The 22,498-nt window shown below is 53.5% G+C and overlaps 3 protein-coding genes across 3 annotated transcripts; all 3 read left to right on the forward strand.

Moving 5' to 3' along the window:
* Window positions 1-1,254: 1,254 nt before the first annotated feature.
* Window positions 1,255-12,291, forward strand: BESB_024160 (uncharacterized protein; the record flags this gene model as incomplete). The annotated part of the gene is made up of 15 exons (XM_029361118.1): window positions 1,255-2,002; window positions 2,599-2,950; window positions 3,420-3,670; window positions 4,058-4,209; window positions 4,778-4,986; window positions 5,291-5,793; window positions 6,161-6,358; window positions 6,821-7,084; window positions 7,279-7,462; window positions 8,216-8,526; window positions 9,184-9,489; window positions 10,174-10,338; window positions 10,624-10,786; window positions 11,650-11,830; window positions 12,217-12,291. The coding sequence occupies 15 exons, from the start codon at window positions 1,255-1,257 to the stop codon at window positions 12,289-12,291; spliced, it is 4,062 nt and encodes a 1,353-aa protein (XP_029215933.1).
* A 4,257-nt stretch (window positions 12,292-16,548) lies between these two features.
* Window positions 16,549-16,779, forward strand: BESB_024170 (uncharacterized protein; the record flags this gene model as incomplete). The annotated part of the gene is made up of 1 exon (XM_029361119.1): window positions 16,549-16,779. The coding sequence occupies one exon, from the start codon at window positions 16,549-16,551 to the stop codon at window positions 16,777-16,779; it is 231 nt and encodes a 76-aa protein (XP_029215934.1).
* A 964-nt stretch (window positions 16,780-17,743) lies between these two features.
* Window positions 17,744-21,788, forward strand: BESB_024180 (uncharacterized protein; the record flags this gene model as incomplete). The annotated part of the gene is made up of 6 exons (XM_029361120.1): window positions 17,744-17,857; window positions 18,460-18,509; window positions 18,749-18,869; window positions 20,333-20,521; window positions 20,737-20,903; window positions 21,566-21,788. The coding sequence occupies 6 exons, from the start codon at window positions 17,744-17,746 to the stop codon at window positions 21,786-21,788; spliced, it is 864 nt and encodes a 287-aa protein (XP_029215935.1).
* Window positions 21,789-22,498: the final 710 nt, after the last annotated feature.

The following is a 22,498-nucleotide window of genomic DNA, read 5'->3' on the forward strand; positions in this document are numbered from 1 at the left end:
GTGTCTAGTCAAACCGCAGAGGGAGCCACGCGTTGTTGCTTTATCCCAGTGACTGATCTACCTTTGCAAGTGCCGTGCTAACCATCGCGGGACTCAAGGAGACTCATACGTGCTCCACTTTTTTTCACACGGCGCATGCTGCCGGAGAACCCGCGCACAACGCTCGTCGCGCAGCACTTCGGGAGTCTGCAAGACCAGTTCAGCTCGCGCACAGAATCTAGCGCGGGCACCCCCGAATCATAGGCCGTTTCTCACATGTAGACTGCTTCTTCTGCGTTGATGTCTTCGTGCCTCCCGCGTTTTTCTCACTTCTCTGTTCATTTGTTCGCCTCTCGATTTAAACCAGCTCAGGTGGCGGAATGTTAGGCCCTCGCCGCCCAGTAATGCCTTAGTGCCTAACGTTCCCATACGTCTCTGTCGGCGAATCAAGGCAAGCGGCCCTGTGAATATGGTTTTTTCCTTGACGTTCTCATCGACAGCAGCACTCCAAACCCATCCTGATACTTTCTCTTTTTCCTGTTTTTCTTCAAGACGCGTCAAAACTCACTTTCCTCGCAGCCTCTACCTCATGTCTTGCCACCGAACCCGCCAGCGCTAGCCAGCTTTTCAGGTGCCGGACAGATACGGAAAGAGGCTGCGCGTGTTCATCCTCCTATTCGTATGGCTTCGCCTGCTCCCGCTTCCCTTTTGAGAAAACAAGATACCTCGAACCGCTTTTGCGTCAACAGTAGGCTCTTGTTGCTAATTGCTTGTTTCACCGTCTTCGCCGCCAACTGTTTGCCCCCGCGACTCGAGGTCTCGAGCGGTCCCCAACTGCCTGGTTTCTCTGACAGACGCTTCACCACGCACGAGAAGAACCATTGTGAGGTCTCTCTCATACTATGTTTCGCCTAGTTCCCGTTTGCCTGGCTTCTTTGTGATTGTCTGTCCTCTCTCCTCCGTCCTCGTCCTGCGGGAGACAGTCCACAACGCTACATCTCAGCGTCGCTCTGCGCATGTCCGCCAATTTACGCAAGCGACAGCTACATCGGAATAGCCGTAACAATGGTGTCGAGGTAACGACATTTTTCACCTTCAACTAGCCACCCGCTGGCGTCTCGTCCGAAGGGTCGCGCCACGTCGCTGCCTGGCGGGGGCGGCTGCAGTTAGCTTCTGGGCTCCGTGCGTAGTACTTCAGTGCCTCAGCCAAGAGGACACAGTTTCGCAGAAAGAAGCCGCTCTCCGCTTTTGTTGGAACACAAGCGTTACGTGACGATGGAGAGACTGACAGGAGGTCCTCACTCCGCGGGCCCTCCGCGACTGCCTTTTTCTTCATCGCCATCCACCCCGCTCTCAGTATCTTCATTTTCTGCAGTGCATGCGTCGCGGTCCCTTTCGTCTTGGCGCCTGTTATGGAGACTTCGCGCGATCTGCCATCGCTGTTCGTCTCTCGTTGTATCTCTACTCTTCGTTCTGCTCCTGTGCGTTCCCGAGTTGACCGAATGCCTCGGACCCCCCACGTTGCGCTTTCACCGCCACACGCGCGCCGCCAGGAAGTGGAAAACTGGAGCAGATGGCCGTCAGGAAAGGGGAGCAACAGGGATTTCTTCGCTCCTTGAGCAGCCCGTTTTTCGAAAGCCCCGGCGTCTGCGTCCATCGCAGACGTTTTTCCGTCTCTCCCCAGATGTCTCGCTTCAGGGCGAGGCGTCGTCTCTATTCGCGATTCCCGACCGAAACGTGAAGCATTTCCAACTGTCTTTGTCTTCTCTCAAGCAGATTGCGAGAGAACGGCTTGCAGAGACACCAGGAGAGATTCGAAGGCCAGTGCACAGTGACTTGCAGAATGATGGCCGTGTGGAGAGTGTTCACACTCCACCTTTCGCTCCATCTTCACCTCTGGTCTCCTCTCCGTCCTCCGATTCGGTTCCCCTAGCTCCTCCATCTGCGTTTGCGCAAACGCAGAAAAAGGAGACAGCTTCACCGGGCAAAACATCTGAGACAAAGAATGCACTCGCGTTCCTCGGTAAGTTAGATCGTCCTCCCTCTCTAAGTATCTCTGAGACATTCAGAGGCGACTCTCTCAGGGGGGGCACACGAGCTCGATCGGCTTTCTTCTCGAAGCACTACGAGAGCACCACCGGAGATATAGGCGGCAAAAGTGCTGGTATAGAAAAGATACCAAGCAGTTCAGGGGAGATAAGCGAAAAGATGCGGCGAGACGCTGCATCAAGGGACACAGTGCCTTGCACATTGGGAGCAATTTGCGCGGCTCCGGTCAGTTCGGCCTTTCCTACACAGAGGCTGCCTAGATTCTTTGAGCCCACTCTTGTCTCTCAGTAACTGCCTCCCCTGTCTGGGCTTCCTCGAGCTTCTCCATGCATGCTCGTGTGCTACTCTGACACACTTTATAGCGTCTAAATTCCTTTTATAGCTACGGGCTGCCACTCTTGTCTGGGTGTGTTCCCTATGTGAGCCGCGAGCCCCTGAGTTCCCGCTGTCGGACTTTTATCGCCGACTGCCCTCGGTGCACCTTCACCTCTTGCCCTGTGTGTGTTATATCTGGACTCGCTGATGTATTTCCTGTTCACCCGCTCGTCACTGTCGCTGCCTCTGCGTCAGGAGTGCCTGCGGTCGTCTCGGAACGAAATCCGCCAGTCTTGAGCCGCACAGCTTCAGCCTCCGCTCCCAGTACACAAGAGGAGGAATTGGCGAAAGCCAACTCGCTTCCGCTGTGCGAGATACAGTGGGATATACTCGGGCCTATGCTAGGGTCGGGTTCATACGGCGGCGTTTACCCGCTTCTCCAACCGGCTTGTCCTGACGTGACGAAGAGCTTTGTGGGTCGAAAGTTCGCTGTCAAAATTTTTCGGCTGAAAAGGGCAGGGATTATGGCGCACTTTGATAGCATCAGTGACGGCAAAGCGCCTCAAACAGACACCGAAACGCTTCACGCCATCGAATCCCAGATCAGGTAACTGCGTAAAACAGGGACTCGGGTACTCACCCGATACGCTTCCTTTTTGTAGACCAAAAAAATCAGCAGTAATGCATATATATGCTTGTACACATTCCAGAGTTGAGTATACTTCTGAGATGTACATTGAATACACGACCTGTTTGCCTGCTTTGCTTCGATCGAAAATTGCTTCTATATATCCCTCTGCGCCTTGTCGGCGTGTGTGGACGCATTTATTCAAACACACGTAGGGAGCAAAAATCGGAGTATGCTGTCAAGAGACCTGCAGCGTCACCACAGATGATGGGGTTCTGTGGCTTGAACGGGAATTTATCACTCGATGCCTGAGACAAGCAGAGAACAGGACCGACAGAAACCACCGTTTGCCAAACCTCTGTGAACCTATCGAGGTTGTCCCCTCTTGTCAGCCTCGTCTTCGTGCTCACCGCCTTCTAGTTGTTTTACATGCGCTGTCATTTTCCAGAGCAATTCCCGCCTCAAACTCGATTTATCAGAAGATGGTGCGGGTGATTGACCCAAGCATTGACGCTCAGAAAACAAAGAACTACGCAGGCTCTCTGACGCACGACATCGTCCTGACGGAGTCGAATAAGCTTCGAGCTGTTATTAATACGCATTCGTTCTTCTCGGAGCTGTGTGAGACAGGCACTATTTTCCAACAGATGGAAACCTTCATCAAGCGAAACCGGCCGGATGTGTGGACTGCGCTTGAGGGTAAGAACCATGGATCTCTGGATGTCCGAAGAACCAGAACAGATGTTGATAAAGTACAGTATCACCAGAATTCATAGAGTCGCAGGACTTTTCACAGCAGAGATGTTGAAGCTATCCGTTTTCCAGTTCCAGGCAGATGAAGACTATGCCTCCTTTTCCTTGGCACCGGTTTCGAGCGCGGCCGCCGTATCCCTTCCGAAGAGCGTGCACGTACACACAGAGAGACGCAAGCGTGTTGATGAAAGTGAATCCTCGCGCCCACAGAGTCGTCGGCTAGGATAACAACAGAGCTCTCCCCCCTCGAACTTGTATGGCTAGGATCGTCGTTGGTGGCAAACCCCCCCGTATATTTGTTTTCATGGTCCGCGGGGGTGCATGCGTTCTCAGGGGCTAGTGAAGAAGCCAAGGCTTCAAAGTACGCAGAGATTGGTATCGCGGAGAATCACTGGAGCCTTCCTTTGGCGCGCGTTGTCGTCAACGACACGAGGGGTATCAAGCACTGGGGTTTGCTCATCGAACTTCACCATGGCGATTTGGAGGTGAGGACGCGATTCTGAGGCGATCTCCAGACGTTCGATCCGTAAAGTGATGTGGTGTACGTGGCGGGTCTCTGCAGCTACAGGTGCCGTCGGGACAGTATTCCAGTGGATTGGTGTGGTATTACCCGTAGTCTGCAGTGAGCCACAAAAGCTTAGGGATGCCAGCAAGTATCGACGAGTCACTCTCGGATTCAGGGGTGAGCGAGGACCGCTTGCTTGAAATTGAGGCGCGCACAAGTCGCCGTTCGCAGCGTCCCTTCTTGTCTCCGTCGCCTGTTGTCTCGGTTGTTTGGTGCGCAGTCGCCTCAAGCAGCTCATGCTAGGCACGATATTTGGTGGATTTTGAAGCTCTGTCGCAGCGGCTCATGTTGAGGCTGCCAACGAACTCCCAGGGGGGACGGCGGGGAGGGGCCTAGGCACGCGAAGTCACTGAGTCCGTCTAGCTGCCTTCTCGGGTGTTGCAGATGGGGATTCTTTTGTTTGGCTCGAGTCGCCGTGGGCGCTGTACAACGCGCGTTTTTCGGTGCTCGTGAACACTCCTGCCGACGCTATGCTCTGTACGTGTCAGCCCAAGGCGAAAAAGCGCGGATCCCCGGCGGATAGCTGGCTGCCGATGGTGATCAGCAGTCAGGCGCTGCGCGAAATCTTTGGCTCCCGGACTTCCCTCCTCTCCCTGACCTCCAAAGTGTTGAAGCCCTTTGTGAAGATGCACAATCTCTACCTTCTTGGCCATTTCGATATCAAGCCAGCTAATATCCTCTACAAGTACCTCCCAGCGTACGGATTCCACCGGCAGCATAGCGAGGCATCCCGAGGGGGGGCGTACTGAGAAGCACGAAGAAGCGGGGGTGCCGCTGTCCTTGCCCTGAGACTCGACTTGCACATACGCAGTCACGGCGTTGCTGGCGTGTTCAAACTCCACAGTGCCGGAGAGCCTAGGGGGACTGCGGCGATTCCGCTCTGTCGCTGACTCCGGCTGGCGTAAACCACGGTAGGGAACCCGCACAGGTTTGCGGGAGTTCGCCGTGTGTGCGTGGCGACGCCGATGTGAGCTGTCTGCCTTTCGCCTTGTTTTTCGCAGACAGAACGGCCGTGCGGCAGGTCTCTCGATTGCCGCAGCCGACTTTGGTATGGCTTCCAGACTGTACAGCCCGATGCCGATCCGAGGGACCCTATCCTTTATGGCTCCCGATATGGAGCGAGTCCCCGGCGGCTTGACATCCAGTCCGGAGTTTGACGTCTATGCACTTGGCCTGACACTTGCGTGGTTCTGGACGTCCGCGACAGAGGTCAACGAGCGCGCACCGTGGGTGGAGAAGTGCATCAAGCCTGCGCTGAAGCGATCTGCAGACTCAGGCGGATCCGTGGCGTTTACCTTCCAGAGATTCGCAAGCAAGACGGGGCCTAGAATATACGATGAGCAGACACTGGCTGCCCTGGATGGGTGCTTCGCACTGGGGGGCAAAATCGAGAAATTGTACCATACGGAGATGCCACTGCTTGCGAGACTCAAGATCTCTCAGATGGTCGATCTAGATCCACGCGCCAGGTGCAGCATGCGGCACGCAGAACTCACCTTCAAAGGTGAGACTAGGGCCGTAACCAAAGTTGGAAGCTGTAAAGCAGCATGCTCAGACCCAATCGACCAACTGGGGAGACAACCATTGACGAGGTATCTACGTACGTTGAAGAGCACTACGCGTACTGCGAGTAGCTCCGTATTTTGTGACAGTCTATCTCAGTGATGTTCGGAAATACTATCCCGTACCCACAGGCACGGCGAATTCTAAGCGCCTCCCTGGGATGTACGTAGGTACATGCATTCTACGCTTGCCATATCCCCTGTGATGCCGCCGAGAACGCTAGAACCGAAGAAGAGTGGTTTTGCTCCGGCTTCGTAGTTCTGCGGGTGCATGCGTCGCCGACTGCATTTCTCTGTTCATCTGTTTAGTCTTGTCGGTCACGGATCAGCTGAGCCGTGGGACTCCAGGAGGTGCAACTGCAGACGCGGACGAGGAGAAACTGAAGAGGCTGCAAGAGATGCCTCTTATGAAATATCTCTTGTATTACCTTCACCTGAAGCCTCTGACTGTCGCGCGAGACAACAGGACAGAGTACCGACTCATCAATCGTGCGATGCTGGAGTTTGGTAAGAAGGAAACGACGACACGGACACTGTTGAATGGGAGAGAAGTAGGAAGGCGGGTGGGGGCGAGGACAGGGGATTGAAGCGTAGAAGGACACAAGGGATACGTAAAACAAGATTTGGCGCCCGTACTCCGCCCCATGAATCCGGGCTGGTCCTTGTAAAGCGTGTTCGCTTTCGTGGCACACACCGCAGGACACTCGATTTTTCCGATTCAAAACACGTAGCCTTGATCTTGCACCACCGTGTGTTGTTTTCCATTTTTGCTGCTTTGCATCTAATCATCTGTTTGTCTGGTTAACCCCGGGTCCGCGCGTCCGCTACGGCATGTTCCTTCAATCCCGCTGCACCGGTTTTGACCTACTAGTGGAGGAATGTGAACATTTGTCGGGCGCGGTTATTTTACGCATTACACACTCATCCACGTGCACTTTCTTTCTGCCTCTCTTGCGGCCTGTGACTCAGCCCAGCACACACCGCTGCATGCGGCAGCAGCGGAAGAAGTCGAGCCCCTGCCTCTGGATTTTTTTCACGGAGAGAAAGACTGGGCGGCTGCGACGATAGACATTACCGAGGAAGAAGTGGACGCAGTGATTAAAAGAGCGCGCACCGTGCTAGCCTCCGAGACCCTTTCAGCGGAAGGGTGGACCGATCTGGTTGACATAGTCTTCGGCGTCACCCCCGAGGGCCTGCGGACTCTCGCAAGGCGGGCGGTTTATAGACGGAAAAGTAGGCCCCTGGTCAGAAAGGTCTGGGATTAGCTGACCGCAGAGGGACCTGAGGCACAGACGCGGAGAGCAGGATCTATGGAGGCGGGGCCCGAGCGGTCGTAAACGCGTTCTACCCAGCCGGAGAGACATCTGTTTTGAACGTACTATGAAACGCCACGTTCTGCGCGTGCTGGTGTGTGGTGTGCTCGACAGCTTTCGTGCTCCAGCAGGAAATAGCAAAGGCCGTGAGACAGTTCGTCACGTCCCTGTACAAAGTCGATGCTCCTCTTCAACTCGTTGCAGAGGATCCACCTCCTCGGCTGTTTGAATTCGTCCGGGCTGAGCTGGCGCTTTCACCTCCTGAAGCGACCAAACTGGGCAGGCGAATCACACGCGGGTAACCCAATGTGCCATACATGCGAACACGTGCAGCCGCCTCTCGGTGCCTCTTTCAGGCGACTTGCCCTCACGCATGTCCACGCGACTACCCCTATGCGCGTCCCGCTTCAGACCTGTCTCTCGATTTAGTATCGAATTCCGGAGCCTCCATGCTCCGATCGGCGACGCCCCTGGGGTGTCACCGGCATCACCCCCCAGGCGTAGACGTGCCGCGTGTGTGGCAGCTGCATATCAACGCCCAAGCCCTTAGTGTCTGGGTGAAGATTTTCGCAGCTCACTGCGCGGAATACGCCGTGTCGACTGTCTACCGCCGTTACCGCAAATGAATGGCTCAAGCCACGCTTTCTTGTGGCATGCGGCGCTGGGTGTGCAGATGCGACAATTTTTTATCCGCATTGATACAGCTGTTTTGCTTGTAAACATAATTCAATCAAATCGAGGGAAATTGTGGTTGAAAATTCCCCCATATATAATGCAAATGTACCTCGTATGGTTTCCTCCGTAATTTCGCTTTTTTCTACTCTAAAAGTAGGATCAACTCAAACGCGATGCCTTCGATTCAGTGTTAGAGCGTTACCTCGCTGTCTGCTTCTCCCTGTACGCGTGTCTTTAATAGGCCACTTGTCTTGCTTGTTCCTTCATTTACAGTCTCGGGTATGTCTGTATGTCTCTACAAATCAATGAGGAAGACCAGCTTCCGGCATACCACCAAAGCAACCAGTTGCGTATGCCCCTGTCTCACTTCTAACAGAGCGCTTCAGAGTTTCTCCGCTTGGGCTCGAATAGATCGCTGCCTGCGTCAGGCATTCCGTCTCGCCGTCGAGAGCCCATCGAATTCGGCGACGCGCGACGCCGCTGCGGCTCTGGAGAGTGGGCGGGTTCCAGCGCCCGAGCAGGAAAAGGCGCTGTACGACGCAATATTCTCCACATTTGAATCAATGACAGCTGCGTCGCATTCTGGGCTGCCCTGGGGCCCGGACGCGGTATCCGATTTCGGAGTTGCAGCCGAGGAAATGAGCAGATATGTGCGGAGCACACACATCGCCCTCATCGCCAAAATGTGTAAGAGACATCCTCACCATGAGTTCCTCAACGAGCATGGCAGTGACTAACGCGCCGGGGGGGGGGGGGGGGGGCGTGCAGCTCAGCCGTTTCCGAGATCTGATGCGTGTCTCGGACTTTTGTCTCTGCATGGAGTGAGGGGGTTCAGGGTTAGTCAGGCCACAGTTCCTGCGCGACCATGAAACAGTTGAAATTTGACAACGAAGTGCGACACGCAGCTACTAGGCAATCAAGGTGGTATCAGTTTCTTCACCATGTCCACTCAGCAATCGTCCGGTTCTTCCGTGTACGGAACCTCCGTGAGGTGGCATCTCTGCCTTGTCGTTTGCGTCTCTCGTTTCTAGTGGGGCCGGTTTTGGATGGGATATCTTCCAACAACCCGTAGGATGCTCGAGGTGCCCGTCAGGAACAATACAGACCGGAGTGTTCAAGCCCAGGAGCGTCCCTGGGTGACTGTTCGCCGTGCCTACTCGTGCCTCCTCCCCTCGGCTTCTCAGGCGTGGCGTCTCATTCCTCGCTTTGCTTCATCCTTCTTTCTGCTTCATCTGTCTCCTTGCCTGGGGTTTCTTTTGGTCCCTACCTTGCCTACTGCGCACAGCTCTGCACGACCTGTGCTCTCGATCCTTTACCGTGTTGTGTCGCGTCTCTCCTCCGCAGGGCCGTACTCCGCTCACAGGCAGATTTTGGATTCTTCAATCCAGGTTGCGGTCCGCCGACTGCTGGGGGAGCAAGCGACTCTCCCAGATTCCTTGTCGGCTGTTTACGAGATGGCGTTCGGCGCGTTGCCACGGTACGCGCATGTAAACATGCCGTTTCTTGTCGGGCTGGAGAGAGAGGAATACACTCGGATTCTTTTCAACTACAATCTATCAAAATTTAAAGAGGCTGTCGGAGTTGCGGCGACTCGACACGAGCTCAAAATCGCTGTCGAGAAAGCCGTAGACGCACTGGGCGCCGATGCCGGTAAGCAAATCACGCATGCATCACTTTCTGTGTGTGTAAAAAGAGCTGTGCTCCCGGTTTGCGTTCTGCGAGTACATTGACTTACAAGGGAGCAAGTACAACCAAGAGCAGCCCATAGATCTACAGTTCTTGCTGTTGTATGGCTGGGGCTAGCCATATAGATTTAAACGGTTGAAGATGACATGTAAGTCGTCTTCGGTAGGTACCCAATCAGACTGCATATTGGTGCATGCGGGTATCTATCGTGAGCAAATTACTTACTGCCCGTCGACATCCCTCCTCTCCCCCCGCCCCTGATCTCTTTGCCAGGTGCTAATCAATACATGAGGTGTTTCATGGGCGCACGCGATTCTAACGTGCATGCTGTAGACGAAGTGCCTGCTCGTGAGCCTTGTGCCTGTGTTACCGCTCTCTATCACGGTTTTCGCATTTCTGCCTGCAGTTGCTGCTTGAGGGCTGTGTCAGTTAGATCGACCCTTGAGTACAGGGTGCTCCCCTGCGAGCTTGAGAGACAGTACTGCAGCGGAATTCGGTGTATGTTTGTAGGACTTCAAGCACACACGTGTGTAGGTATTGAGACGTAGAGTACAGGCCGTCGCGCACCGTGGAATCATGACCGATTCCTCCCGCAGCAAACTCGAGTCCCCAGTCAATCAATCTGTGTGGGCGTGATGGTGTCTGTAGAGAAGTCAAACGACGAGGAGCTCGCCGAAAACCTGATGAAAGAGCTCCTTCCACAGCACATCAGAATCGCGCCACCTGCGCGCTTTGGCTGGAAAGAGCAAGCAAACATTCGTACAAGCATTCTGGACTTTGTCAAGGATGTAAGGCGCAGGCGGAGCCTCGCAGGTAAGAAGAAGAACGGAAAAAAGACGCCGCAGCCGACAGTGACGCGCCGCAGCTTGCAGAGGGAAGCACACGGTGGAGTCATCCGCCATGGAAGGATGAAGAGCAGAAGGAACTGCCGAGGACAGGAACCAGCCGCGCACAAGCCAAACCAAAAAACTGAACACGATGAAAATATCGCTTGCTCGGAACGGGGAGAGAACCCAAAACTGCCAACGGTTTCGCCGGAACTACTGATACCCTAGGTAACCGCTCATGTGGTGCTCCTGATCGTTGCTGATGCGATAGGACCAGATATGGTTCAAGTTCGTATCCGCATCAACGGGAAAAGCAAGCCGCCGCGCGACGCCAGTCTCGTCCTCCACGAAATTCGAAAAAAGCTTGTGGCTTTCAAGTCGGGTGTCTCCGTTAGCCAGTTCAATGAGTTTTTTACACGAGTTCTCAAAGAAAGGTACGCGGCAAACGATAACGCAGCAAATTACCGTGACACACCTTCATTTGTTGGAACACATATTGGCTGACCATTGAGCTGTATTTGTACTACGAGTAGTCCCAGAGTTCCTTCCCTAAACGCACGCTCCACGGAAAGCCTGAGCATAAAATGTTTTAAGAACAGCTTAGCGCGTATTGATGACTCCGAGATGACCCCGTCTGCCGTAGGTTTACAGGGTGCACTTTTTCACGGGAGCAAGGATGACCGATATATTGCTGTGTGGTGCGACCAGGAAAAAAACCCTGACCGTCGTCGCAGACCTGTATTTACGTATGAGTGTCCTGAATAGTGGAAGCAAAATGATGGATTCGAGAGTAGCTGCTTTTGTGCGTGGGTGCCTCTGCCTGTCCGTTTTTCCTCATAAGCACATACAGACCACAGGTGTATCCGGAATTTGCCAGACTGTCATTCGGTTTGTGCGTGTCCCGTGTCTGCGCTGCTGCCTAAGTCCCACGTGCCGACACCGTTTTCACTCCCGCACTAAATAACAGACGTCCTGTCGGCGTACGGTCTCCGTACCGAAGGAGCCCTGGCAAGCCTCACGCCCGGAGTACTTTGTGCTTGCATTCGAGAGTTTGAAAGTGGGACTGCGTCTACTTCTGGGGGCGAGCCCCGGGCTGACTTCGGCTGTGTTCAGGCCTTGGGGCGTCATCATCCCTGCCCAGTGCCAGCAGGGCTGAAGGATAGATACGATTTACAACTCATTCAAGTAGCAGTGAACCGTTTCCTTGCTGACGAGTAGTAGACAAGAATAGCTTGGATTCAATTGGCGTGTCAGCGTTGCAATATAGTATCTTGTCTTGTTCTGTGATTTCCTTCAGTTTCAATCCGTTCTGCCGCTCGTTCGTCGCCGAACTGAAGAAACGTATCAAACGCTCACCAGCCGAGTATGAGACTGTGTCCGGGGACACAGCACTCGTGACACTGTTGGGGCAAGACGGCTCTTCCATTTTCAAGTTGGTCGCTGTTGATCCGAGCGTGCAGGGATCGGCTTCTGAGCCCGTAAGGAGAGGCTTGTCTTCACTGAAACCGAAACCGGCTCGCTACGCGTTTTGAGCTGGCGTGGACGCGCCTCTCACCACAGTGGCTTGTGGGTCGCCTTGCCACTCTCCAACAGTGCGAACGAACGGGGAGCCTGGAAGCAAAAGTGGTGCGCCGTAACATCCCTCTGTACAAGCTTTTCCGTACTGCCACCCTTCTTTAGTATCCCTTTACACCAGACTCCGCTTAACGTGCGTACTGCATCAGGTTTTGTGTGCTCACGCCGTGTCCATCGCTTCGCATATCATTTCGTTAGAAATTGAAGCCAAGTTTTCCTTATGTGCGTACGGCCCCGTCCATCACTGGGTTTCATGAGTGTTTTCGTTGTGTGCACTTGTGTCTTTCAGAATAATTGCTTCATCTGGACACCCGCATTCCTTGCAGATGAGAAGATTATCGTCATCGAGGCTGCAGACGCCTGAGATGACGGGAATGGTGGAAATGGCGGTTCCCAAATGAACACCGCTTTTCTATGAAAGCCCTGCGTCTGTTGTCCGCTGTGCTATCGACAGGCCTTTTGTCAATTGTGTTTCCTTGTTCGCTGAATGCTTCCATCGATCGTCTTTCTGTCCTCCGAGTCTCACCGTATCTGAGACCCAGGTGGTGTCTCATGGTCAGACTAACTCCCTTATTTGAGCTCTTGTGCGTCTGGCAATGCCGCGTTGTCGTCCGTCTCTTTTTTATTGGAGGTGCACATTCGGTCTGCTTTCGTCTCATGCACTAACGCGCGCCCGCCTCCCTCAGGTTTATTCGGAGCTCGCTTCCTGTTGCAAAAGACGGTACCACAATGCCCTTTTAATCTGTTTTGTCCGCGAAGTTCACCGTTATGAAGGAAAATGAGATACAACATTTCTGCCGAGTACTGTTTCCATTTTTCCAAGCACGTCTACCCGCCTATGGGGTACGGGCATGAAGCCTGTTGCTGAACGCAGCCCCTTATAAACCCGGATGACGATTAAGTGTGAGCCTTCTTGCGCACCATTTCTATCCTTTACTGCTCGCCGTTCCCTAAAAAGAGACGTTCGAGATGCTCTCCTTGTGCATTCGACTTTCGCCACCCGGATGAAATGACTACTGCACTGAAAAGGGGGCCGGGGGACGGGGCGTCATGGGAATGTCACAACAAAGGCGCAGGGTGTCACGAGCCGCAGTCACAACACGGCATGAGACTGGGCAATCCCATCTGGTGGAAGTGACGTTATCACAGCGTGTCCACTAAGAAACAAACACACCAAAGGAAAAAGGGCGTGGAGACACACAAGACGAGGACGACGGTTTGGTAAGTAGGCCTTCGGGTAGTTGATGAGGACACGATGGATACACTGACTCACCAGAGTGAAGCTGCGGGAGAGGTGAGCGGGAAGACAAAAGTTCCTGGCGTGTTGCCTGCGCATTGGATACTCTCTGCTCGCGTCAGCGTGCAGGCCTTGAGGGCGTTTGAGCCTACTCAGTGTCAAGGGCTTCGATAGAGCAAGAACAGTACAGGTGATAGCCAACCGTCCAGAGCTCTCCGCCCTACCAAGTTGCCCTCTTCCCAGGACGCGGGGCGGTGTTGTTCCATTACTTCGTTTTGTTCTCTCTCTCAGATTGTGTTCTTCGCCGCCTCGCTCCAGCAACAAGTCAAGTGCGAAATACGACTACAGTAACTGAGCTACAGCAATCGCCCCGCGCGAGGCCGCAGACGAGTTCCTCTGCAGCAATGAGGAAATCAGAAGAGTTGTGAATTCGTACATAACGGTTTCTCCGATATCGCACCTGGTTCTGCGGAGACATATGCCTCTTCTTTGTTCTAGCCTTCCTCTCTCTGTAGGCAGTGTGAGGGTGCGCGGTCCTGACGGTCGCAAGCCGGTTGACAACGCGCCGAATACGTGCGCACCCACAAGTCCTGTCTTGCCGAGATCCGAGTCGCCCCGCGGCGGTTGCACCCGAGTCTGCAACCGCCGCTCCCGCTGGCTCCCGTTGGACGAGCAGCCCGCGCCGCCAACTCATTGACTGCAACGGAGTGTAGGATGCACATAGGCCTTTCAGGTAGGCACATGCTGTACTTTGCCAGGTTCAAGAGCATATGCTTTTTCGTCTGTAGCAAATGGAAGGCACGATGCGACATGGGAATCGCAGCACTGACGAAAAAGAACAGCCTGACCGTGTCTTGAGACCGTGAAACGGACCCCCCCGCTTCCTTTGTATAGTTTTTCAGACTAAGCGTGTTTTTATTCGCCTCTATAGGCTTTGAAAGCTATTGCCTTTTGCGAAATTCTGTAAAACCTTTCTGCTCCTCTCGTCCGTCTCTCCTGTCAGCAGGGGTGACGCTCGTTCACGCTTGGGTTCCCGGGGTCACTGCCGTCCAGCCGCAGCCGGTTTGTCACTTGCCGGGTTTTCAGCTTCAGTCGTAAACGAGGCCCTTGCGTCGCTTCTGTTGACCTTAAGGGTCTTAATGGTCACGAGTTGCCTCGTTCTGTCCTGTCTTTTTTTAGCGAGTACATCTCAGTTTTGTTGCGGCCCCACGCGGGTCAGTGCCCGCCTCGACCCCATTCACGGCGGTGCTTGCATCACCCCCAGGACGTTTGGTTTCCGTCTCTTTGTGGCGTCATGAAACTGAATTTTTGAAGCGCTGCCTCCTGGCAGCCGCTGCGCGCAAATGAGCTGCATCCATAAGGAACTTTGTTGTCTGTATCTCATAACCGGAGTCATCTTCAGTGCTCTAGGAACTATAATGATGATTCGACTCGAGTTCACGAGGCTTCCATAGCCGCGCTCTGACGCACGGTTCCCGTGTATTGTGTTCCTCAGGCGTGGCAGTGGTTGCAAGGGGAACCGACTCCCCGACTGCAGGCTGCACGAGAGAGAGATCGTCTACACGTGTCCACTGTTCGACAGCGTTACTGTGCCCGTTGGCATCATGTATCAGATAGTGGCGCTCTGTACAAGTCTCGGCGCAGACTTCCACCCACCGTCGATGTTCTCTCGTGCTTCTTACTAAAGGACGCCGCACTGGGTGCCGCCAGCTACCACTCTACTCTCCGAAAGAACATTTTTATGGACCACTATCAGGTAAAAGCGCCCCTCATCCGGAACGCATCATCCGCCACCTGTCGATAAGGACACGCAGCCTTTCCGTTCCGGCGGATGGGTTTCTGGGCACCGTCTGATATTTGGCGGTGTTTCAAACAATATTGTATGGAACTATTGAAGAAGCAAATGAGCAAACATTGAGCCATCAGTGCCCGATGGTGTTGCGTTGACCAGGCCGATCTCGACAGAGACCTGCAGAGTTCGTCTGCATACGCCCCAAGCCCCGAGTGGCATCGTTCCGACGAGCACTGAGGACAAATGCAAATCATTCCGGGAGTTGTCCTGTAGGGTGCGTACGCTCTCTAAATGGGCTTTTTTTAGTTTTGTATGCGTTACTTTGCATGTCGTCTACCCTTCGTCAGCCAGATGTTTTCCACTTCAAAATGCCGTCGCTGGGATCACAACTCGCCCTCGCTTTTGTCGCGCTTCTCGCCGTCCTGGCGACTCTACCAATTAAGGTCCTCGGGGTGCGGTCCGTGCTTAGTCATCCCAGGCAAGTGGGGAGAGAGGGGGAACTTGGAGAACTCAACACGCACTAGACGTGGAGGACACGCCCAACATTCGCCGTTAAGTCGACCTTACTTGGGAGAACTGGGCGCCCTCTGGGACGCAATTCTGGTTCTCTGGGAACTTATCGCTATAGCCTGTCACTCTGGAATTCGTCCCCGCACGCACCCACCTCGGGAGACTCCGGTTTCAGTTTTCTCGTTTCACCCCCGTGCACCAAGAGGACATGCGCTGGAACATTCAGAGACGGAAATGGTCGTCACAACGAAAAGAAAAAAGAAGGTGCAAGATCCTCAGGCATGGCTTTCTTGGCACTCTCTTCGCCTGAGTCGGTAAATTTGCCCAGTAGCTGAAAGCGGGCGATGGGCAGCACCAGGACAGGGACCGGGGAATGGAGGAGGGCAGGCGGGTCCGCTTGCGTTCCTTGGTAAGGAGGATGGAGGCTTTTCGGACGGCATCGTCCTTTAGTGACGCAGGCACATGGAGTGGTATGCGGCTGGAGTCAGCGGTACGTGACCAGGGAGAGCAGGAGACAGCTATGAGCGAGGCTGTCCTGCGCTTCATCTTCACCGTCTGCGGCAGGTCGAGGGCAGAAGCACGAAGAGATGAGAGCACAGACTCTGTGCGCCAAAGTGGCAAGGAAATACGACACATCGAAGCAGGCCGTCAACTGACGGTCTATGCCTCCGCGACCGTACAGTCATCCACTTTACTCCGCCTGTGTTGCACTTTCCCAAGTACTTCTCTTTTGAGTTTTTGTCTATGCTCCTCCGCCGGCGATTTCACTCCGATTCCATCGAGAGCTGTCGTTACCTCTCTTTGAAGTCTACCGAGGGTTGACTCACCCGTTCTGCGCCCCTGTTTTGTTCAAGCCATGTGTGCACTGCCACTTAATTTCATCGCGTTTTTGCTGTGTATGTGGTTGCTTCATCTCTGTCCTCATTGCATCTGTGTCTTCGGTCTGCTCAGGAAACCCTGGCGAAACAACGGAATGGTAGCCGCCTCTCTCGGTTCTGGGTGCGCCTCCCTTCGTAGGTCCCTCGCTTGAAGAGGCAAGTGGGCGAGCGTTGGCTCTGCCTGCTTGTGCGATCGCCTCACATATGCTTGGTTCGAGTCTGGGCTCAGGATCGTTCGGCGCGGTCTATGCACTGCATGGATCTGTCTGTCCTGAGGTGACAAGTCACTTTCCGGGACGAGAATTCACGGCTAAGCTCTTCCACGCTACTACTAGCGGCTTTATGGATGTGCTGGAGCGCATTGAAAAAGGCGAGAAAGTACTCGTCAACCAGGCCACCGTTAGGAATGTCCAAGAACATCTGGGGTACGTATGACGCATTCGGGGAATATCAATTGCACACGAAGATAGGCGAAAATGCGAAAGAGCGTTATCGTTTTTTATTCCCTAATTTCTGTGTCTACATTCTACTATTCTCATGCGCTGCTTCGTATCGCTGCTCTGGATGCATCTGCAGGCTCGTGAGGAAATCGCGCTTAGATATGCTTTTCTGTGTGCTCTCTTCACATCTATCGGTCGCAGTCACACTGAATCGCACATTTTCACTGCTGAGCAATTGATGAGAGCGAAGCATAGCAATTACTGCTTAAGGTCGCAGCCGTGCTTCGGAGTGTTTGGTGGATACAGAACTCGGCCTCCGTCTTGACTCTCTCGGTTGTATTTGATCTACCTTGTTTTCAGAGCATGTCGTGGCACTAACGAAGCGTACCACCAGATAATTCGGGAGGTGGAACCCTTCATACCTGTTGGCGATCTTGTTGAGCAAGCTGGCAGTTTGACACCCTCCTCGATCGCCGAAAACGCGAGGCAGATACGCATGTTGATAGACTCCAGTCTCTTTTTTGAAGAACTTGGCCAGTGCAGCATGATGCTTCATCACCTAGAAAAGTTTGCTAGAAAGCATTGGTCGGATACTTGGGAGACTCTCGAGGATAAAGGCTCTGAATCAGCAGTATACACTCGCTGGACTACTTTCGCATCTTGCTAAGACTTTTCACATGTTGTGTGTCCTCAAATATAGAAGCCGTCGCACGCAAGTTCAAATAGAACACAGTCAATGCCATAAATGAAACTACCTCTCTTTCGGACAGGCACACCTTCTGATTTCCTCCCCCCAACTGCTGAGGTGCAACGAGACGGCGTGCGTGCCGCCAAGCTGTATCAGCATTTCTCCGTTCGCACTCTCTCTCATGGGCGGGGGCCGTCATGTGGACTCCTTGTGACTGACGGGCTCTTTAATAGGAGCCAATACAGCGGACGAAGTTTCTGAGCTGATTCGGATGAGCATTGAAGAGTTCAAGCAGGTTCTCCCTACGGCGCGAGTCCTGTTGACCGGTGGCGACTGCGTCGAACAATGGGGCCTCCTCTTGGAACGCTACGATGGCGGCTTGCAGGTGAGCGATCGCAGCATTCAGCGTGGTCGATAAAACGCTTTGCAGTTTGTCTCCTTGTGCATTTCTCTGGGGAGGCTGCCGCAGTCAAGCACCTGTGGCTCGTGCTTGCCAGTAGAGCCTACACACCGCCGTTATCATGTCCATTTGTGGCTAGTCAGACAAGTAAGGTAGGGCCTTGACGCTGTGGCCTTCGTGCCGGTTTTCAAGCGCACCGGAGTCGATATAACCAGGTGCAGTGGGTGTGGTGATACTGTCCCTTTGGAGGAATTGTCTTTCTTCCCTTTTCGGTGACCCGCCGTACCCCATCTACGCTTGAAATCTTCCATGTTACCGCTTTTCCAGTCGGGCCTTCAGTCTTCTATCGAGCGTCAAAGTATGCAGGGTTTTTGTTTGCGTGGCCGCCCCACTGTGATACTGCTCTGGCTCTGCGTGCTTGCTGCTCAGCCACCGGCGGACAAGCAAAGAATGAATCTGCGCGGCTGAGGTCCTCTCAACCAGCGTATGCAGCTCTGTGGGATATCTTCTCGTCTCGAAAACTGCTGCTAGACGTCACATCGAAGTTGATGTAGCTCTTCGTGACGATGCGTGGCTTTCACCGCAAGGGTCGCTTCGACATCAAACCGCTCAATATTCTTTACCAATACTTCCCAGGGTACGAAGATCCATGCCAGTGATATTCCGAGCGTTGGTAGAGATAGAAAAGGTCGAAAGTGCAGCAGCCGGCAACGAAAACCACGCGAGAGCGTTGCCCTACGCAGGCGGTCAATCGCCATAAAAATTCGGGTTGCCATGCACCGTGGCTGGCGCCCCCCTGTGTGGCAATTAGAATTGTGGTGGATGCCGTCGCACGGTGTTTGCTATGGCGCATTACCCGGTGTGTTTAACTGTCAGCCAGGATGGCGGTATCCCACATGTGGCAGTCGCCGCAGCTGATTTCGGCTTTGCCGCCACACTGGAACGCCCGACTCCGATTCGAAATTCTTGCCCGGAGCTGGAGCAAGCACCCCGCGTGGTTCGTGCGTGGCCGCATGTGTACGCGATGGGGCTGTCCATTGCTTAGTTCTGGACAGTAACCACAGAACGAGTGTCTTCAGCTTAGGTGCACAAATGTATTCAACCGGTGCTGCAGTATTCGCAAGAGCCGGTGCCGCTCACCTTCTTCCAGTTTACGCGGAGAGGTGGCTCGCGGATCTTCTCGCCAGCGGTCGTGTCTGCCCTCAAGTGGTGCTTCGCCGCTAGACGTAACGTTGAAAAGATGTGTCATTCGGACATGCCTCTGCTGGTGAGACTCACGATCTCCAGAATGGCTGAACCCAGCTCGAAAATTCGAGTGAGCATGCGACATGCATTTCTCACTCTCGAAGGTGAGCAGGGAAATATCCACGTCAATGATGCAGGGCGCGGAGGTGGAGAAACGGACCTCTCTCGGTAGCAATATTGGTAACAGCACATTACATTAGCGATGGTACTGATCGATAGTGATATTTTGTATTCAGTTTGTGTCATTGTGTGTCTTTTCCTCCTGTCTGTCGTTTCATTCTCCTTGAGGAAGCACACAGCAGTGTCGAGATGATACGTGATACGAAGCAAAACATACTGCGAAAAGTACACACGATACTGGTGAAATCTAGTTCAGATGCCTGCCAGCCTAACAACTGCACCTGATCTCGCTCTGAAAATGTCTGCAGGTTTCTGCGTTCAGTTGCGTAGCACCCTCCTCCTTGCTGCTTCATATTTGCTGCAGTGTCTCGATCTCTTCTGAATTCAGCCTTGACACGGATTGATCAGTTGCGTCTCTCGCCTCCGACTGACTCGTCTGCAGCGACCGTGGAGACACAACTAGCTATTCTTGGAGAGAACACGCTTTTCAAATTCCTTCTGTTCTATGCTGGCATCAAGAGTCTCGACCCACAACGTGATAATACCAAGACGTATCGTGTACTCGGGTCTGCCACGGGGCCGTTCGATATGATACGAACAACATGTGATAGGCTGATATCTCATAGGACAGAAACACCCCGTTTTCGCGCTTGAGACCAGAAAAGACAGAGGTTCCTTCCCTTAGTACCCACGGTGAAAAGATCTACACGTTGCGCATGATACGCTGTATGTACGTGTCCTTTCGCGATGATGAGTACTGCATCACGTAAGCATTCCGTCAGACTACGCCAACATACGGCGGAGCTCTTTATCGCTTGGGGATTTGTCTGGCATTCGTAGCTTATCTCGCTTCTTCCATTTCCATCCGCCGTACTTCCTGCAATCGGTTCTTCCTTTATGCATTGTCAGAGAGCTAGGGGAGTCCGTACAACGGGTGTGCGCGCGGCAGCATACCGATAGGTTAGTGTGCGTGTGTACCTCATACTCGACGTTTTCATCAGCATGCTTGTGGCTGTGGTACCCAGCTCAGGAGGCTCCACTGCATGAAGACGCGTTGAAGGTCGTTTCGCCCTACCATATTGGTTTTTTTTTCAGCGGAATGTCGACTGGGCTGCTGTCGGTATCGATGTATCTGATGACGAAGTTGCCACAACGATTTCGACAGTGCGCATGACAGTTACCAAGGGCATGTCTCTATCTGAAGAGGCACGGATTGATTTAGTTGACATCTGTTTTTGCGTCTCTCCCAAGGGTCTCTTGGCGCTGGCTGAGCAGTTGGTTTATGTGAGAAAAAGTAAGTGAAGTGACTTCATTGGAAGTCTGCAGTGAGTGGCGGCCTTTCTGTCATGCGCGGGACTGGAAGGGCTGGACGCTGCACTTTCGAGGGCGTTGATGCAGTGTCTGTTGTAAAGCCAGCTGACTGCTTCTCTCATGACTCCGGCGTCATATGGCCGTTTGTTGGGGTCTCCTTTTGCTATTCTGCTTATGCGCTTCGACAGGCGATAGCTGGCGCAGTGCAAAAATACATCGGTTCTATATATACTGCGGACCCTCATCTTCAGGTACTTCCGGAGGATCCTCCGTCTGACGTCTTCCAACCAATTCGAGATGGACTGCAGATTTCGATGTCTAGTGCGACTGTCGTGGGGCGGGCTGTCGACCAACAGTAAGGCACAGACGAAGTACAGGCGTATACATGGTCGGAATGAGGGAGCACCAGCAGTAGGCGGTTGTGGTTTACGGTCATACCTGCATAGCAGCAAGTCAAGCAAACACAGGTGGTCGTAGGCGCATGTTGTCCTACGGCAGTTCTACTTCCTCCAGCTTATGTGGGTCCCCTGTAGGGGGCGAACACCAGTATGTCATCTTGTCTGGTTTTCTGTTTATGCGAATATGTATTCGTGCATTTGTCGTTGTGGCTGGAGGCAGAAATGCTCGCAGTTGTGCACTGGCATCATATCGCTCATCGTTGCTGCCCCCCGCCACCGCCCTGCCGTGAACGTGCATTCACGTGTAGAGAGGTGCTGAATAGTCGACTGCATGCAACTGTTGCCGCGTACTGTTTCTGCACGTTCCTCTTGTCTTCGTTCTACTATCGTCCTGTGATGCCTCTGCCTGAACCCACCGTGCGTGGGATCGTCATTGGTACTCTTCCAAAGTAGTGTCTGCAGGGTTATCCTCGACTGCAGCTCAGAGCTGTATGTGTAAAACTAAATGGCCTAAGCGGTGTTTACGACTACACGCGCTGCTACACATCGTCGCATATGATCGGCGGTATTGCCTTTCGAACGTGAAATTCCGTTGCTCTCTCGCCTGGATGCTCTGCAGAGTGAGACAGATTTTCATGGTGGCGTGGGCGACGCTCGACCGAGACCTTCGCCAAGCGTGCCGGTACACGGCGGACGAGGCGTCAAACCCAGCAGTGCGCGCCGCAGTAGAGGCACTTCGAACAGGATACGCGCCCGTTCCACATGCAGCCAAACAATATTACGACTTGGTGTATGCCAAGTTCAGAGACCAGGCGGAAGACCTGGAATTTGGTCTCCCCTAAATTTTTTTCCGCGCCGTATGTTCGGGCAAGCTCCCGCCTGGATCGCCAAATACGTGCAGGACGCATACAGTCCCCGAGTTGCTTCGATGTGTACACAAAGTCCAAAGAGAGACTAGCCCCGTTTGACTAGGCATGTTTGCCATTCTTGGAGAGGGAGGATGACTGAGGGCGCGCCCCACGAGAACTAACGTGAGCGCCAATATAGAGAATATGCTTGATTCTTAGTCTTCTCGTACGTACCGAGATAATCCATTGAGCGCAGCACATTCGCTGTCGCTGTTGAAAGTGCTTTCGGAATTCCCTACTCTCAGCGACTCTCCCCGAAGGGACTTTGGCTGAGATGATGCTAAAACAAACGCTTCCAGCGCATATTCGTAATGCACGAGGTGCCCGCTTCGGCTGGAGGCATGGGGACATCCGCAAGCATATTGAGGCGTACATGAAGGATATCATTGATAAGCGCCGCTCCGCAGGTAGGACGATCAAGAGCGTCGACAGGACATGACATGTTACCGAGCGGAGGACCGTCCAGAGGTGTGAGAGTAGCAGTGGTGGACACGCGTATGAACAATCTCCGAGCTTTGCAATCATGAATGCGCCCCTAGAGACTATGTTGCCGTGTCATGTTTGAAAATATAATCTGCGCGGAGAATGGGGCAGATATGTTTCACCTGTTACTTGGTGAATGAATCTGGACTCGCCACCAAGTA

Source organism: Besnoitia besnoiti, chromosome XII (genome assembly GCF_002563875.1).
Source record: "Besnoitia besnoiti strain Bb-Ger1 chromosome XII, whole genome shotgun sequence".
Lineage (NCBI taxonomy): Eukaryota > Apicomplexa > Conoidasida > Eucoccidiorida > Sarcocystidae > Besnoitia > Besnoitia besnoiti.